Source organism: Neovison vison, chromosome 4, assembly GCF_020171115.1.
Source record: "Neovison vison isolate M4711 chromosome 4, ASM_NN_V1, whole genome shotgun sequence".
Lineage (NCBI taxonomy): Eukaryota > Metazoa > Chordata > Mammalia > Carnivora > Mustelidae > Neogale > Neogale vison.
The window spans coordinates 30,252,280-30,271,071 of NC_058094.1; the positions used below are offsets into that span (position 1 = coordinate 30,252,280).

The 18,792-nt window shown below is 34.4% G+C and overlaps 1 protein-coding gene across 1 annotated transcript in view; it reads left to right on the forward strand.

The window, feature by feature from the left end:
- The window catches only part of EIF3E (eukaryotic translation initiation factor 3 subunit E), a 44,972-nt gene that overhangs the window by 14,646 nt on the left and 11,534 nt on the right, over window positions 1-18,792 (forward strand). Inside the window, exons 6-10 of the mRNA XM_044245086.1 lie at window positions 439-564; window positions 1,309-1,433; window positions 14,451-14,577; window positions 15,388-15,489; window positions 16,761-16,870. Of these exons, the coding sequence (XP_044101021.1) occupies window positions 439-564; window positions 1,309-1,433; window positions 14,451-14,577; window positions 15,388-15,489; window positions 16,761-16,870 (590 nt within the window). The remainder of the gene's footprint in view (window positions 1-438; window positions 565-1,308; window positions 1,434-14,450; window positions 14,578-15,387; window positions 15,490-16,760; window positions 16,871-18,792) is intronic.

The window sequence follows — 18,792 nt, forward strand, 5'->3', positions numbered from 1 at the left end:
TAAAATATTTTTTCTTTAATTTTTTAAAAGATTTTATTGTTTGATGGAGATAGCAAGAGAGAGAGGAGAGAGAGAGCACACAAGCACAGGGAGTGGCAGGCAGAGGGAGAGGGAGAGAAGCAGGCTTTCTGCTAAGCAAGGAGCCTGATGGTGGGGCTTAGTCCCAGGACCCTGGGATCATGATCTGAGCTAAAGGCAGATGCTTAACCGACTGAGCCACCCAGGCACTCTGAGCTGATATTTTTAGTAAATTGAGCTAAATGGAAACTGAATCAGTTTAACCAGTGTGATCCAATAAGGACTTGGATAATTACTGTTTGGGGTAGAAAGTTACAGGTCTTTTAGTAGGCTAGGTGGCTACTATGTAAGGTATAAAATATACAATATCTTTTTTTCCTAGAATATTTAGAATTTAATTAATTGTGATTGCTTAAACAGGTTCCAGCAACAGATAGAAATGCTTTGAGTTCACTCTGGGGAAAACTGGCCTCTGAAATCTTAATGCAGAATTGGGATGCAGCTATGGAAGACCTTACACGATTAAAAGAGACCATAGATAATAATGTGAGTTACATTTTTCCAGGGTGATTCTCTGAAATATTTATGTACCCTTCATACTTTTCTGATAAGGAAAACACTGTGTCCTTTTTTTTTTTTTGGTAAAGTGGATGTTGGGGAGGGAGGAATGGAAAAAAAGGAAGGAGAAGGGTGAAAGGAGGGAGGAAGGGGAAAAAATGTCCAGATTAGCTTTTGTTGACTTGACATAAAAATCACAGTGGGTTAGTAGGTTGACTCCTTTCACTGAATCTCCCTGAAAGAAGCTGTCAAACTGCTTTTGGCTCTTAGAGACAAGAAGCTCAGGTTTTCATTTGTCTTACAGCTACTGCACCTTTTTTATTTGTACAGTGAAAATGGCATAATTCTATTAGTACCAGCTCAGAGATAGGTCCTCAGTAAAGTCCTGTGTAGAAGGTAACAGTTTTCACCTACAGTTACATCTAATAAAACTACTTATGGAGTATTTAGTTCAGTCCTTTTAAAATGTTTTCTGAAATAAGTATAATTTATGGCTTCTGTAAAAATGACTTAGCAGATGTTATTGAATCTATTTCTTAGAGCAGGGAGGTAATTTCTAATGTTGAGGTATGTGCAGAGGGTCTAGGGGATAGGACTTAGATCATAATGGCCATAGAGCATGCCTCAGAAGGTTCTCATTTCTAACTAAAATTTGGAGATCAGTGATGTTTATTCTCTTGCCTCTTTCTCATATATTAAGATTTCCTATGCATGTATTTTTTAACCCTCTAGTCTGTGAGTTCTCCACTTCAGTCTCTTCAGCAGCGAACGTGGCTCATCCACTGGTCTCTGTTCGTTTTCTTCAACCACCCCAAAGGGCGTGATAACATAATTGATCTCTTCCTTTACCAGCCACAGTAAGTTATTTCACTGCATAATTCTGGCTTTCGTTATATGAAATTACATGGATTTTTTTTTTAATTAACTTAAAAATGTACTTCTAACATTTGAATTTGTTGTCAACCTTTCTTCCCCCTGTACATGGTAGATTGGCTTGTTAATTGAAAAAGCCTACATGGGGGGTGCCTGGGTGCCTCAGTTAAGCATCTGCCTTTGGCTCAGGTTATGATATCAGGATCCTGGGATTGCTCCATGTGGGGCTTGCGTGCTTCTTCTCCCTTTGCCACTCACTCTGCTTGTGCTCCCTCTTTCTCAAATAAATTAAATAAAATCTTAAAAAAAAAAAAAGCTTATGTGTAACTCAAGTAAATTATTTGAAAAAAGTGTATTTTAAGTCTGTTGAAGAGCTATTTAGTATATTTCCTTTGCCAGCAGAATAGGCGTCATGTAGAATCTGATGATTCTGCTTTACCGTAGAAGAACTAAATAAGAATCTGCATCTTAACAAGATTCTAGGTAATTAACATATTAATGAAAACTTTAGAATTAGGGCTCCGGGCCAGATTACATGGAGGAAATGTATACATCCCAGAATCTGTTATATCATTGCTCAGTTATCCAACCTTTGGTGCTAAGAAATTAACTCCTTCATGAATTAGACTATTCTGTTTTTAGCTACAAATCATTTTTAAAAATTTATTTTTCCATTTGAGCTTGAAGTGCCTTTGAATCTTCAAATTCCTTATTTGGTTAGAACAACAGAAAACAAAACTTCTTGGTAGAAACACTAGATAATTGAAGATAATTTTTCTTTATCTCTTCCTTCAGGCTAAATATCTATGATTTTATCAAGTGTGTAATTTTTCAGACTCTTTAGTATGTTGGTTGCCCTTCTTAGATAACTGCCAATGTATCCATAATCATCTTGAAATACGGATCTTCAAATTCTAGGATTGTTACTTGAGTTTTATAGATCACAGGGGCAATATTAGCTTCTTGACCTGTATGTGTGCTTAGATAAACATAGTTTAAGATTGGAATAACTAGCATTTGGTTCATGGTATGGCTTATATTGACTATATTGTTAGCTAAATAAACTTTGTATAAACATTCTTGAGCTGTACATTTGTTAAATGTTAATCTAAGTGAAGATATAGTTGTTACATTTCACTTGATTTCTGCTTATTATTTTCTGTCAAATTATGATTTTAATGTTTTTTCTCTAAAATGCGCGTATACTTTAATTTATAAAGGTATAGCTTAGATATAGATGGTGTAATACCCTTCTGAATTAAACATCAGTGAAGATTGAATAACCTGGTTTCTTTTGTTTGTTTTGTTTTTTTTTTAAAGATTTTATTTATTTATGACAGAGATCACAAGTAGGTAGAGGCAGGCAGAGAGAGAGGAGGAAGCAGGCTTCTGCCAAGCAGAGAGCCGGATGTGGGGCTTGATCCCAGGACCCTGGGATCATGACCTGAGCCGAAGGCAGAGGCTTTATCCCACTGAGCCACCCAGGCACCGGAATAACCTGTTTTTAAGATGTTTTGTAGTTTTCAAAGTCTTGGAAATATATCTTTGGCAATATTTTTAGAGAAGTTGATGGGATACTCTAAACTGAGTCATATAAATAAATGTGACTTTAATAAATGTGCTTTAATAAATGTACATTAAATGTTCATTTTAGTAAGATTTTTTAAGACTAAAATATTTGACCTCTTCAGGAAGTTAACATAATCAATAGCACTTTGAAAAAGAAGAGAAATTGGGGTGCCTGGGTGGCTCGGTTGCCTTCGGCTCGGGTCCCTTCGGCTCGGGTCGTGATCCTGGAGTGCCAGGATTGAGTCCCACATCAGGCTCCCTGCTCGGCAGGGAGTCTGCTTTTCCCGTTAACCTCTCTCCTCTCATTCTCTCTCTCTCTCTCTCTCAAATAAATAAATAAAATCTTCAAAAAAGGAAAATTTAAAAAAAAAATGAAGAGAAACTAAGTTATTAGTGGTAATGTAGGTGAAAAATACCCAGCCAGCTGAGAAATACCAGTATTTTTTTTATGGAGAACCAGCGAACCATTTTTGAATGGTATTTGTTCTGTTCTCTGCATTAAATGCTAAATATTCCCCTGGATCTGCTAAAAAGAAGCAGTCTTAAACAGAAATAGTCTGTTTTATTTTTCATGTTAACATGGCAGTATAAGTTCAGTATTAATAGTATTTTAACAACATGATGACCCAGTATGTTAAGATCAAACATAGGCAGAGGAGTTTTTGTAGCTGGAAGTTATGCTTCTCTTTCTTCAAAAAAAAGAAAAAAAAATACATGGCATTAGGTAAGATAAAAAACAATACATGATCTTTGCATCCCATTTTAAGGATAAATGATAAGAGGTGAAATTTTATAATTTTACATTGTATTTCTTTTTTTTACTAGAGGTATTTTATGGTACTTAAGTAGATTAACATCTTCTAGATTCACATTATTCACTGATGTGTACATATAGCCTCATTCTGAGCTGGTATTCCGTAAATCCTGTTTGTGGGAAATTCACTGTTGAAATTATATATATACAGTTTTTAAATTGTATTTATTATATATTTTGCCATTTGCTGAATGCCATGATAAATTGTTTATAATCTGAAAAGGTATATAAATCATAGTATGTTGAATTAAGTAAAAGCTAGTGGGAAAAATTTAAGAAACCAGAAACAATTGTACACTAAAGTAAGATCCTACAAGGGTGTATGGTTTATACTGTATATACCCTACAAAGGGTATATAATACTTGGTTCTGGTCTTTAGTATAGTAAACTCAGTTGATTCTAAGTACTTTTAAAGCAACTTTCCTTCTCTTGGCTTCCTATGTGTAAAATTTACAGGGTCAGAACTCTTACCACTAATGCTTCTCATTATGAATTACTGATGGTATTCTGGTTTATAAATTAGTCTTGCTGAGATTGGTTCAGTTTTGTTCTTCATAAATCGACCTTTAAGCCAAATAAAGCTGCTTTAGAGTATTTGGAATCGGGGCACCTGGGTGGCTCAGTGGGTTGGGCCTCTGCCTTTGGGTCGGGTCATGGTGTCGGGGTCCTGGGATCCAGCCCTGCACTGAGCTCTCTACTCAGCAGGGAGCCTGTTTCCCCCCCCCCCACCTGCCTGCCTTTCTGCCTACTTGTGATCTCTGTCTCTCTTTCTCTCTCTGTCAAATAAATAAAATCTTAAAAAATTTACAAAAGTAAAGTACTTAGAATCAGAATGGAAAGTGAATTTGGACTGTACTGTTGTTAATGGCACCATCAGGTTAAGCTGGCCTAACCTATCTGTCTTCACAGTAGGGCTGTTCTTCACTAGGACCAAATAATGAACATTTTTTGATTTGTCACCCTAAATATTTGGATGGGCATTTCTAAGATTTGTGGTTTTTTCTTTTTTTAAAAGATTTTATTTATTTATCAGACAGAGATCACAAGCAGGCAGAGAGGCAGGCGGAGAGAGAAGAGGAAGCAGGCTCCCTGCTGAGCAGAGAGCCCAAAGCGGGGATTGATCCCTGGACCCTGGGATCATGACCTGAGCCAAAGGCAGAGGCTTAACCCACTGAGCCACCCAGGCGCTGCTAAGATTTGCTTTTTTATTTCTCTTTTCATGATTCGATTTCAGTTCAGTACTTCTCACTGTGTTCTTACTCCCATTCCCCATTCTAATTTAAATATGTTAATGTCTTTTATCAAGTTCTTAAGTCTTCCTGATCTGGTAGCTTTCTCCTATCAGAGATTAAATTGATTAATCTCTTTCTGCTGTGGTGCATTGTTTATTTAATCTTCTCAAGGCTGTGATTCTTGAGAAGGACCCTTTTGAGAAGTACTTTTATGCAGCCATTACATTTTAGAGAGGCTTTTTCATTTGTGACACTGACAATTACAATTTCATGCAATAGTTGAGACATACCAGTATTGGCTGAATCTGGAGTATCCAGGAAAATGACTAATAAATCATTGCAAGAAATTTGGAAATGTTGGTTAGTAAAATAGTTAAATACCTGTCTTTAATGTTGAACTATCTATGTATCTTACAGAAAAGATGTTTTCTGAGAATATTAAAAAAGAATTAAGGATATATTTCTCAGTATTTGTGGAGATTAACCAAACATGCATTCATATGAAAAGAGATTAAAAGTAACACCAATGTTACTATTTTGTCTGTGTTCTGATTAATAAATTCTGTAAGATTGTCTTAAGAGTTGATTGATAATCCCAAAATTCCGTGTGGGAGGAAGAGCCTTTTCTGAATGAGCAGATTTGACCCAGGCATCAGCGGGTAACAACACTTTGGCTGTAATCTTGATATTTAGGGGGTGGGTTAAGGATAAGTACAGCTCTACCTGAAGTAAGCCATAGAAACCATTAGAAATTGGTTTTCCATGATATTACTTATTAGTAGGCCCACTCTTCTGTGTTTTTGCAGTTACCTGTGTATTTAGGAAGTAATACTAAATTTAACAGGCTCTTTGAATATTTCCAAGTAATGAAACATGCAAACAAGAAAAATAAAAATATTCAAACCCACTGAAAATTCTGTAATACAAGAGGGAAACAATATGGATCAATTCCTGACAGCCTTATGGATTATATGAAATTTAGAAGGCATATAGAATATGTTTAATTAATTAGTAGAACCATTTGTTATGGATACTAGAAATACAAAGGTAATTCAGTTGAGATTAAGATAAAAATCTTATCTTAGAAAGTGTTAAGATAAAAATCAAACTGGGGCTCGGGAGTGGCTCAGTGGGTTAATCTGCCTTTGGTTCAGGTCATGATCCCAGATCCCAGGTCCCTGCTCCACGGGGCATCTGCTTCTCCCTCTCCTGCCGCCCCTCCCCGCACTCATGCTGTAGCTCATGCTCTTTATCTGAAATAAATAAAATTTTTTTAAAGATCTTATTTATTTTTTTGGCAGAGAGAGACAGCGAGAGAGGGAAGAGAAGCAGGGGGAGTGGAGAGGGAGAAACAGGCTTCCTGCTGAGCAGGGAACCCATTGTGGGGCTCAGTCTCAGGACCCTGGGATCATGACCTGAGCCAAAGGCAGATTCTTATAACTGAGCCACCCAGGCACCCCTGAAATAAAATCTTTAAAAATAAATTTAAAAAAAAGAAACTTTAGAAGTCAGTTTTAAAGTGTTAAATATATATATATATTAAATTAAATAAATAACTTTTGCAAAAAGTATTAATACAGAAAGGTAGATTATGCACCTGGGTGGCACTAGATGTTATAGGGATTTGTCTAATTTCCTAAAACTGGGAAATTGAAAATAGAGTTGGGAATTGACAAGTAGTAAATTGATTATAGTTGACTAATTTTTTAAAGAATAACTTAAAAACAAAAGTTTAGTGAGAGTAGTGAGTGGCATTGTTTTACATTTTTGCAGACTTTTCAATTTCTGGCATACGCTACATTTTTCCTACCTGATGTTATTTTGTCTGAAGGATATGAAGAAAGCCTAGCCTTACGCATACAGAGTTACAAAAAAGCTGCTTTATTAGTCTTTTCAGATAGTTGTGAATATTCTTTTTTGGTAATCAACAAAAGTCAACAAGTAGTACTTTAAAAGTTATTATAAATGGAATCGGAAACCTTATTCAGTTTTTTGAATCTCAGTGATACTGGTAGCCTAAACTATAGTGGTCAGTCTTGCACCTTAATGGATTTTGTACCTGTGCCTATATAATACCATCCATTGGTTGTTTGGGAAATGTTAGATCCATGAACTATGCAGCTATTCCAAATATGTTGACACACATACAATACTAAAAAAAAAAAAATCACCCATTAGGATCACCACTAAATCTATTAGAAAAGGCGCAACATACTGGTTAGTAGTCAAGCTCTTGGTGACATATTTTCCAAAATTATTCTCTTTTAGGAAAGGTCTAATTTTACCATTTGTTTTTCTTTAAGTTTCGGCTGATTTTATTTTCTAGAAAATGTCTGCCAGATACTCAGTTCTGAATGGCTTTGGTTTATCAGTGATTCATTGTTTGAAGTAAAAGTAGTGTTCTGTGAGAAAAACAGTTAAGCTTACAACTCAGTTGTACAAGTGCTTTTCATTAAGATAACTGTGACACAGAAGTATATAGCAGAAGAGCATTACACATACTTCCCATTAAGTCATACAGATTATTAAAAAGATTAGTATGCAGGGGTTGGGTTTTTTTTAATTAACAATCTGTACTGCCTAATCAAGGACGTAGTTGCAACTTGCTTTTTTTTTTTTTTTTAACTGCAAGAGTGTGGTAGGGGGAAAAAAAAAACAATTACTACCAGCATAGAATAATGTCATTATCCTTATTTGTTCTAAGGTACACAGAATGTCATTTGTTTGTTTGTTTACAGTTCAGTGAATTTTGCCAAGAATTGGCAGCATCACCATAGATCAGTTTTTGAACATTTTCAGCTGCCCAATAAGAATCTTTATAGCTTTGGAACTTTTTTAAAACAGAAACAGCCTTTTAGCACAATGTGGAAAATAAGCTGCTCCAGTAGGATTACAGCTTTCATTTTCACTAAAATATTGTGCTTCCTCTTCACTCTGTAAGGTCAGGTTACCATGAGTAGTCTTCCTCAATAGTAACGTCTCCATGGCATGTTTTGAGTTTTGCTTGATTCTGACTTTTTTCATATTAGAATATACCTAGTTGGCTTGACATTTCATTATTTCAGCCATTTTTCTTGGTTGTATATTCTTCAAGTGGTTTAGCTACTGGTAAGGAGTGTTGCATTTGTCTGTAGTTAGTATGTGCTTTTCAGTTATCTTTGATAAATAGTAAAAAGTGGTGAAGTTACTGGTGAAGTTTTATTTTTTCTGCTTTCAATTTCTAATAGCACAGTAATACAATTAAATGTGGTTTATTGAGTATATTATAATTGATAAAATTGTTAAATTGTAGTTTATGTAGATTGTGGACTTTAGGACTTTTGTAAGATTGTGGACTTTTGTAAAATAAAAAGTACTTTGTTGATAATTTATACTTTAGTCCTCAAAGTGAAAGTTTAGGTGCCAGTGCAGGTTAAGTAAAGTCTCTTACATCATATATATTACCATTTCTGCAGTTATGTATTCTGAATCCAAAAAGGAGATGATTTACATATTTGAAAAATGTTGAACTTTTAAATGTAACATTATATATAAAGATAAGGTATCAGGCGTAAGAGAAGTGTTCATTGACTATTAAGAGATGAGGCTTTGCCACTAAAGGTAGATGCTATTAGAGAAAAGAATGCATTTGTAATAGAATGCCTTAGTTATTACTCTACAGCTGTAAAAAGAAAGATTCAAAGTTTAGTTTGAATTATATACTCCGTTGAGTGTTTTCTAAATAAAAATAGCGTAAGCACCCTAAGAAATTTCAAGTTTTACTGTTAATAGTCAGCTGGGTAGTAGTCAGAAATAGTCCTGACTGACCTTTCCATCTTTATCTTTCCTATTTTCTAATTGTTACTGATGAGAAAATTCTTTTTCATGTAGGTATTTTACCTATATTTTAGCTCAGGATGATGACCTTTACGATTTCTGTCTAAAATGTAAAATAAAATAAAAATAAAAATGTGTCCTCTGAAGTTCTATTAAGTGTCCTGCATTGTTTTTTTGTTTTGTTTTTTCTTTTTTCTTTTTCTTTTTTTTAGCCTTTCAGGAAATGCACTTCTCTTTTTTTGAACCTATCCAAGCTTGCCTGTTTTTGAAGATCTAGTTCAGGTTAACTTCATCTTTTGTGAAGTCCTATATATTTTGCCTCCTTTATATTTGATACTTATTTTTTAATGTCTTTAAAATAAATAATTTACAATTGCTATTTTTCCTACTGGAGTATAAGCATATTTGAGGGCAAAATTTTTATTCTCTATGTTCTTATAGCATCTGGCACATGATAGATACTTAAAGTATTTTTTTCATTTTGAGGTATTTTGTCTTATCTTTTGATTACTAAATAATCTGACTTGCAGTTAGAAAACCCTGTAAAAAAAAGTTCCATAAAACTGGAGCAGGGTTGTAGTAGAAAAAAAGTCTGCTAAACATTTTTAATGACCTATCATGAAATTATACTTCAGAACATAGTAAATATCAATGCTCTTACCCACTCTACCCCCTTAAAAAGTAATAGCGGTGCCTGGGTGGCTCAGTGGGTTAAGCATCTAACTCTTGATCTCAACTCAGGTCTTGATCTCAGGGTCTTCAGTTCAAGCCCCATGGTGGGCTCCACAGAATCTACGGAAAAAAAAAAAGAAAAAAGAAAAATAATAAAGTTAGATTCCAAGAATAAGGGTGTTAATAGCCTCTGTTCTTAAATAGTTTATAATCCAGACAAATAATACAAGAAAGAGCCTGAGAACATATTTAACTAAGTACTGATAGTATTGTGCATTATAAACACAGGGTAAGTATAACAACTACCAGTTAAGATCTGCAAAGGTTAGAAAAGTCCAGTAAAGATGAAAACTGACCCTTAAATTTCAGTTGATAGGAAGGGAGATGGTAAAGAAATAGAACAAAAGAGCACAGCAGACATATGTAGACTGTTAAATCACATCTGTGGTTTTGCTTATATTTGAACTAAAAATACATCATCACTAATCCTACAAGATTGTGAATGAAGATAACTTCATAAGAGTCACTCTTAATCCCTACTCCCCTTCCTTATGTATTGATCTATGTAGGTGCATACATAGGAAGGATCACTTCTGTTCACTAGGTATGGAGTCCCTGCTATGTTTAGAAGTCAGGACCCATGGTAATACTATATATTAGGGATCTGGACCGTGAGCTGAATCTGGCTCACTGCCTTTTTTCTTAAGACCTGTTATCTATCTAAGAACGGCTTTTATGTTTTGAATGGTTTAAGAAGGGGCACCTGGGTGGCTGAGTCGGTTGAGTGTCTGCCTTTGGCTCAGGTCATGATCCCGGTTATCTGGAATCGAGCCCAACTTTGGGCTCCCTGCTCAGTGGGAAGCCTGCTTCTCCCTCTCCCCGCCACCTTGTGCTCTCAATCTCTCATTCTCTCTCAAAATCTTAAAAAAATATGGTTGAAAAAGAAAAATATTTTGTGACATGTAAAATATGAGACTACAGTTTTAGTGTCCATAAATTTCTATTGGAACACAGACAGCATCATTGATCTATATAGTGTCTTTGGCTGCTTTTAAACTGTAAGGGCAGAGTGAGTTGTGACAGGGATCATACAGTATTGCACCCTTGTTGCTTCACACTGCTACTCAGTGATGCCATTGCGCAGTTACACCTGGCCGATGTTTCAAGGGCCCTGTGTATTGCCATATTGAACACTTTAACACCAGTGCATACTCATCATGTCAGAACAAGAAAATTGGACTTCAGATACGCTTTTAAACAAAGTGGAGTGGGGATTATTTTGTTTGAACTAGAAAGCAAAGCACTGAATTGACACTATAGGTATGCTAAAAGAATACAGTTTAATTCACATTGCAAGACTGTAAGCCCTCATTCTAATCCAACTGACAGCAAAGCAACTATCAGAAAAATCAGAAATTTAAAACAATATTTCATCATAGCAGAATTTCCCCACAAAAATTAATGAAAATGAGGCTTCGAGCAGATAAGTTTCTAAGTGGCTTTTGTTTACCCAGGTAGGGAAAGCCATTTACCAGTGGTGATTCTAAATCATGTTCAGTTGCAGCAGCCAAAGAAATAATGTCTAGAGAAAATGAACTTGTTTAAAAATATTAGCTTTTTGGTGAGGACAGTTACTTGGAGTTGAAGTTATCTGGAGCAACATCAGTCAATTAAAAAACAAGGCACATGATTTTTAGTGATTTTCCTTGGCTCTTGAGGAGTCAACAGATTTTACTAATGTGGCCCAGTTGTTGATTTGAGGAATCAGTGTTGGATTTGAAGTGACTAAAGAATATGCCTTTATGAATAAATAGTCTATGTGGAAGAGCTACAGGTGAAAATATTTTCAAAGTTGATAAAACACTAAGTTAGTACAACTTGAAGTGGAATATGCTAAGATGTCTTAAAACTTGGTGGCAAATATGTGTGGAGGATTAAAAAAAAAAAGCTTGTTAAAAGCCTATGGTTATTCATTACATTATTCATCACCAGGTACTTTGTGGAAAATACTTGAATCTGTGGTGTGTTATTTCACTCTTTCTGTCTGTCTTTCCTTCAAGAGAGTAAGTGGGCAGGGGGGGTTAAGGTACAGGGAGAAAAAGGAGGAGAATCTTAAGCAGGCCCCACACCCAGTACGGAGCCCAGCCATGTCAATCCCACCGTCCTGAGATTGTGCCTTGAGCTTAAATAAAGAGCTGGACGCTTAACTGCCTGAGCCACCCAGGTATCCCATGTAGTATATTTTTGAACCATTTTTGTCAACAATGAGCTTCTTTTTCTCCTGTGGACTTAACTGTTACCAGTCCATGAATTTTTGTTAGAAATAGAATATCTTGACTTTCTCTACTTAACAACAGGTAGGTGGCTTAACCTTAGCAATGGCTAAGATTGGATTTTTTTCTGAATGAGAAAAATTGCCCTCGGACATTATTTTCAAGCCTTGGGTGGCTCTGGAAATCAACTTTTGCTGTAACTTGTTAATGTTTCTTAATTCACCCTAAAATTACTAAATAAAGTAGTATTTATATAGAAAACTATATTGCAGTAATCACTTCAGTGACAGTTAACATAGCATAAATAAAAAGAAATGTCCAGCTGCTTTATGTTTTCTGTTCTTTCACATGGTAGAACAAGAAAGGAGACCTTCATTCCCACATACATTTGCAGCAGATAGATTTTTTAAGCTCAAATTGTAATTCCAGAAAGTTTTAGACCTCATTGTAAATACAAGGGAAATTTCCATATTTCAAAATTCACTTAACTGTGCTGTTGAATTGGAAGTGATTTATCTGTAGTGTAATGTACCCTAAGGGACAATATGAAAAGAAGAGTTGAACAGTTCGGTAATGCCTTCCAGGTGATAAGTATGATAAATTAAAATCCTATTTTTATCAATTGATACCAGTTTTTGGTAGTACTAGGTTCATGAAAAACATTTACAAAGACTGAGTTTGTAAATTTTCATTAGAAAACAGCATTAACAGAGAAACATTTGCAATAAATTTTAGTGTTCGGGTTTCTAACTTTGAATGCAATTAAGCAAAATTGTCCCCAGTAGATAAATGCTATTCTTCTCATTAGTAGATAAATTATAAAAAATCATACTCCACTCTTAATATTTTGAGTTTTATCAATAAAATGTTTTGGAAATTTGTTTTTTGTTTGTTTGTTTTTAATATAAGTACTTGTGCAATATTTTCAATTATGCCCCCTGGCCTGCAAAACCTAAAATATTTATTATCTGGCCTTTTACTAAAGTTTTGCTAACCCCTACCATAAACTCTCAGAGTGGGATATGATTTCCCAAGAAGTTACCCTCCATTAAAAACAATGAAGATACATGTGAAGCAGTGATACAAAGCTAGGATAAGTAAAATATGTTTAACATTTTATAAAATAAATTTAGTTTTTTAAACTGTATGGATAAGTTTATGAGTTCCAGAAATGCTTACTAAAATTACTTACTTCAAAATCAGTATTGAGGAAAAATAGTCAGCCTTTCCTGTGCTTGTGCATGACATCTCTGGCAAGAGAGTATGGAGACAAAGAATTACTCTGAATGAAGGTTGCAATTTAAAAATTTCTACCTGAAAGTCAGGCTTAATATTTCAGAAACTTTTAGCTGATTTATTTAGTCATTTTTTTCCTAGAAACTGGTTTATTCTTAAGTGGGTGTTATTCTTTTTATTCCCTGCCCTATTTAGAGAGAATTTAAGGAGAGACTAAACATTAGCTGTTAGACTACTGTCAGATTCTGGTGTCTCCCATCCAAGTACTAACCAGGCCCGACCCTGCTTAGCTTCCGAGATCAGACGAGATCGGGCGTGTTCAGGGTGATATGGCCGTAGACAGATTCTGGTGTCTTATACAGAGTTCAAACAACATTTTATGGGGAATCTACAGTGTGATGAAATATAAAGATTTATTAATATCATAGTTTAGAAGAATCTGGAAGATACAATATCTAAGCTGGATCTTGAAGGATGGCTAGAGTTTGGGCTTTCAGAGGGATGTGTTTGAGAGAACAGTCTATGGAGTGAGCTTTAAGTGAGAAAAACGAGAAGCAGTCAATGATGGTCTGGTGGGAGATGAAGCTGGGTGGTACTTTGAGGTTTATATATTCAGTCAAGAGGAATGGACTTTATTGACATGTATTTCCAAGGTTGGCCTATAGTGCCTGACACTCAGAGGTACTTCTTGGATAAAAATTAGGGAGCTATTTAAAGAGTTGAACAGGAGGAATACAACATAAACACCAAATGACAGAGGATGGCCAGCTGCTGATGTTCAGACTAGCAGGATTTGTTAAATATTAGCAATGGCCCTGTTGATATTTGTCTGATATATAATCCTTCTTTTCTAATTCCCAGTGCTACCAGTTTAGCCAAAGCCTTATAATACTGTAACAGTTTACTTTTCCCTGTAGTTTTCAATCTTTCATCATCTGAATCTTTATTTAAGTGCCTCATTTTCTGATTATGATGACTGATCTACACATAGAAGGTTTTGACACATTTTTTCCACAGAGTCAATGACTGAAAGCCACAGCTTAGCAGCCTTTTGGAACAGACAGCACATATAGGGGCCTTCCAAAATCCTTTTACTCAACAAAAATAATAGGATTATTTACCTCTGAAATGAATCTTGCAAGTCACTTCATACTGGGGGGGATACAAGCTGGCATTCTCTGCAGACTTCTGTTTTTTTTCATTTCCTTGAAGGTGATAGTCTTGTAATATCATTAAGTGTTTGCAGTTAGATGTTACTGAAGCAGTGCAGTGTAATGGGCTGTTCACGTGTTTCTTTAAATCACATGTGGTTACAGATTTAGAGAAACTGGGTAAATTATTAATATTAAATTTAAAAAATATTAAAGTTATTTATATTTTTACCTTAGGTATCTTAATGCAATTCAGACAATGTGTCCACATATTCTGCGCTATTTGACTACAGCTGTCATAACAAACAAAGATGTTCGGAAACGCCGACAGGTGCTAAAAGATCTTGTTAAAGTTATTCAGCAGGTAAAGACTAAAATCTTTATTGTGTTTTATAAATCTGTCCAAGCTAGGTGTAGTATCTGTTCCTAGAGTAAGACTCATAGTTCTTAAGGTAAAAATGTTTGAAAAATAGGAGAAAGGATACATAGAGAAAGAGGAGCCCAGGATACTCAGATGGGCATTTACTTCCTTTAATTCTAAGGTACACTTCCATTAGATGTGGTATGAATGAACATTGCTCCTTGCTAGGTAGATACTTTATACGCTGTATATTAGTGTTGTCTTTATTGCAAAGAGTGAAGGAGATGTGGAGCCTGGCATGTTTGTTGGGAGATGGCTTACCTACATAATTCCAGAGTAATGATCTTTACATAGAATACAATAATCGTAGTCTCCACGTTGTACAAAAGCTGCAGCCCTACTGATTGATTTTTAGTGAGCTTCTCAGCAATAACTGTGGGTTAGAAAAAAACTTATTTGACCTAAGAATGAATTAAATACAAAAAGAGAAATTCAGCAGTGTATGAATACCCTCATACTTAGAGATGTTCTTCAGTATTTATTGACTTAAGGGACACTTCTGGTAATAGAGAAACGTGAAAGCCTTTGGAATGGTTCTAGGATGAGAATTTAGAGACCTCAGTCTGGAAGGTATTATAAGCTTAAGGTGTTGCCTGGAATCAGGGTATGAGTGGTTGCTTTGAGATGACACAGGGTAATTTGTTAGAAATTAATAGTAAGGGATTAGAAAACAGGAAGATTGAGATAGTCTAGGGGCAGTCTACCAAACAGTGTTGAATCTGATCCAGCTTGACCTTTGGCTTAATTTTACAGGAGTCTTACACATATAAAGATCCAATTACAGAATTTGTTGAATGTTTATATGTTAACTTTGACTTTGATGGGGCTCAGAAAAAACTGAGGGAATGTGAATCAGTAAGTATGAATTTTTACTTATAAATTAATAACATTCTTTAATGCTTGGCTATTGTAAGAGTTAACTTGCAGTGTTTTATTATTTATTAAAGTAATTATATCAGAAACAGTCTTAAAATGATTGTTTAGAAATGTGCTGGGGTAATGACATTTTTAATGTTATTGCTATATGTGTATCCCTTTTGTTAGTATTTTTTTAAAACTTTGGCGGCATTATATATTCACACATATACCCATAATTCCATGTCTTATCCTATATGAGTAAATGTGTGAAGTATGTATTTATAAGATCATATAGAATTGCACATCCTAACTGTGATTCTCAATTTGTCTCATAAGTGGGCCTATCTTTAGAATTTTCACACGATTGTACTTAACATTTGCTATAAACCAGTAAAGGGCATGAATTTTTTAACAATACTGTCTTCTATTTATTGGTAGAACTTGAGCAACCTGAAGAGTTACATTTCTGGGGTTTTATTATGTTAGTTTGCAAAGTTTTAAGAAATTAAACTAAAAACTTATCTTTTAAATACATTTACCAAATCTGTAAGTTATTAGTTGTCAATTTCATTTTTGAACCCAAATGTTAACACAAAATATAAAGAGTATATTGAAGGACTAAGATTTTATTTCTCTAAGGAAAAGAAAATTATCATGTAAGTATAATTTCAGAGGTCACTTTCACACATTGGACAAAATATAAAATAGACTCCAATGTGATAATTTGTGTTCATATAGTTATATGCAGTGTTATTATATATTGGTGTATATTTGTTAAATATACACTAATGAAGTTAAAATATTCTCTTTTAATTATGATACTGTCTGTGGAGTAGGAGCCACCCCTTGAATTTGTTTTCCTTTGTCTATTCCCAGGTCTAATTACTTCACAGAAATGTGCTTATTTTTAGTCTGTTATAACTATTTTAAAAAGCTAGAAAAGATATGTTATCTACAAAGAATTTATGTAGGATAATGGACAGGACAAAGCTCCTTTGTCACAAGGTTGCCCAAGTCATCATCAGTAGAATAAGAAAACATGGCAGTGCTTCAGGTTTTTCTTGCGCATTCATTTACTACTTTAAATTGTTAGAGACTTGAACATAGTGTTCTAGAAAGTGCTATGATGTATAGAACTTGTGATATTAGGTGAGAGAATTCTAGTAACTGGAACAATGAGTAAAGCACACAGGAAATACTTTGGGTCACATTTTTGAAAATTGCTTGTTTGTGCTATTAATTTTTTTTGTTACATTTTACATACATAGGTACTTGTGAATGACTTCTTCTTGGTGGCTTGTCTTGAGGATTTCATTGAAAATGCTCGTCTCTTCATATTTGAGACTTTTTGTCGCATCCACCAGTGTATCAGCATTAAGTAAGAACACCCTGATTTGATTTGTGTTTTTCTACTTTTAAATTCCTGGAAACTTCCATTGACTGTAAAATTATACTTAATAGGATTCTAGTTAATTGGATTTTTATTTTATTTCCCTTTGCTTTAGGAGAAAAAGAAAACAATCTGATAGTGATTTATAAAAATCCTAACTTTTGTTTTTATTTGGGAATGCTACGGACTCAAAAATACCTTCTTTAGCTTCTCTGTGTGTGGCAAAGCATGATTTTTGAAAATGGTAACTTCAAGGCAGTATTGTGATTGTCACTTAACCTTTTTGAAGAGTACTGTTATGCCCTGTGTAGGGAGAAAAAGGAAATAGACAGTTTTAGAATGGTTTCAGCAGGAGTTCAAATAAGGAAGAAGTTAGTGAATCAGGAATACTGTTGAAAGACCACATTTGGTAATCATTTCAGTTAATTGAGTTTGTTTTATTTAATTATATATTTGAATTCTCATATAGTAAACTCCTGTGACATCCTAAAATGTTGAAACATGGAAAGTATGGTGAATTTCAGTTGAAATTTTCTTTGTTGTGTGAGAAAATTATTGGCGGAAAAATTGTGAAACTTATATAACCTATTAGAAACTAATTTTACATATTAGAATTTGAAAAATAACTAGCGCCCTTTTGGCCACAGATGAAGTCAAACAGTAAATATGCTCCATAAGTGTTTAAAAAATTACTTTAATGTTTGCCTCTTTGGAATTGTGTGTAAACCAGAGTTTTTCTTCATTGCCATTTGTTTTTGCTGAGGCATCCGTACTTGTTTGCCTAATTTTAGGGTTGTTATTGAAGTGGTTTTTTAGAGTTAGAAGTACAGTGCAATCATGGGGCTTTTCCTATGGGAATTAAAGCCTTAACCAGTTTTATTAGTACTTTATTAAAGCTAGCAAACATATAATTTAAAAAATCTGATTCTTTTAAAGAATACATGCAAATTCCTAATATGTCATTGGTTGTGAAATAAAGAGATGAATCATATGTGGGATGCTAATGGACAATAGATAACTGAATTCATGCACTGCCCTTTTTTTTTTTTTTTTTTTAAGTTATATAATTCAACCTTGTGAAAGAGGGATGTTAATATTTTGTTTTTTCCTTGTGGACTTTCCCCCACTTCTTAGGACAGTATGGTGGTCACTTGGGTGTTTTGTTTCATCTAGAACTTATTTAATTATCCCTGCTATGATACTTTTGAAAGCAAATTCTCCTTTTTATATCTTTAGCACCTAGTATACTGAGTCTGTACAGTATAGGTGTTCAGTGAATATTTGTTAAGTGAATAAATTATTTTCTTTATATTAGTGAATTTGTATTTGTCCATGGTAATGCTTTCTCACTTTGGTGTTTGCTTCTGAGGTACCATGAGTAAGAAGGTTTATTCCAGTTCTGACTTGTTCCCTTTCTTAACCGTGGACCTTGTGTTCATTATTTTATGTTTATGAGATTCAGTTTACCATGTTTAACAGTAAAATAAAGTATCTGTCCTGTGTACTCGAGAGAAGTACAGCTGAAAGGAGGTTAATGGAGTGGATAATGCTTCCAGAAACTTTTATGTGACTTTATCATTACCTAAGAATTTTTTAAAGCTGGTATCACTGTAGTTTTTATGTTTTTCTTTGATTGCTGTAGTTCTTTGATTCCTATAGTTTTTCAGAGTTTTGGACAAAGTCTAAAGCATTTTCAGACTAAAGTTGTGGTAACTTTCTAAAGTCCAGAAATCTTTTCTCTTTTCCAGTGATAGTGTTTTTTTTTTTTTATTTTAGTTGTTTAAATATTTTTAGCTACCTTTGGAATGTTTTCTAACTCAGGTGATTTTGAATGCATGTATTAATGCATTTTCTTCAAATATTAAGAAAGAATTTTAGAGTTAGAAGAAATCTTAGAGAGTTTCTGATCC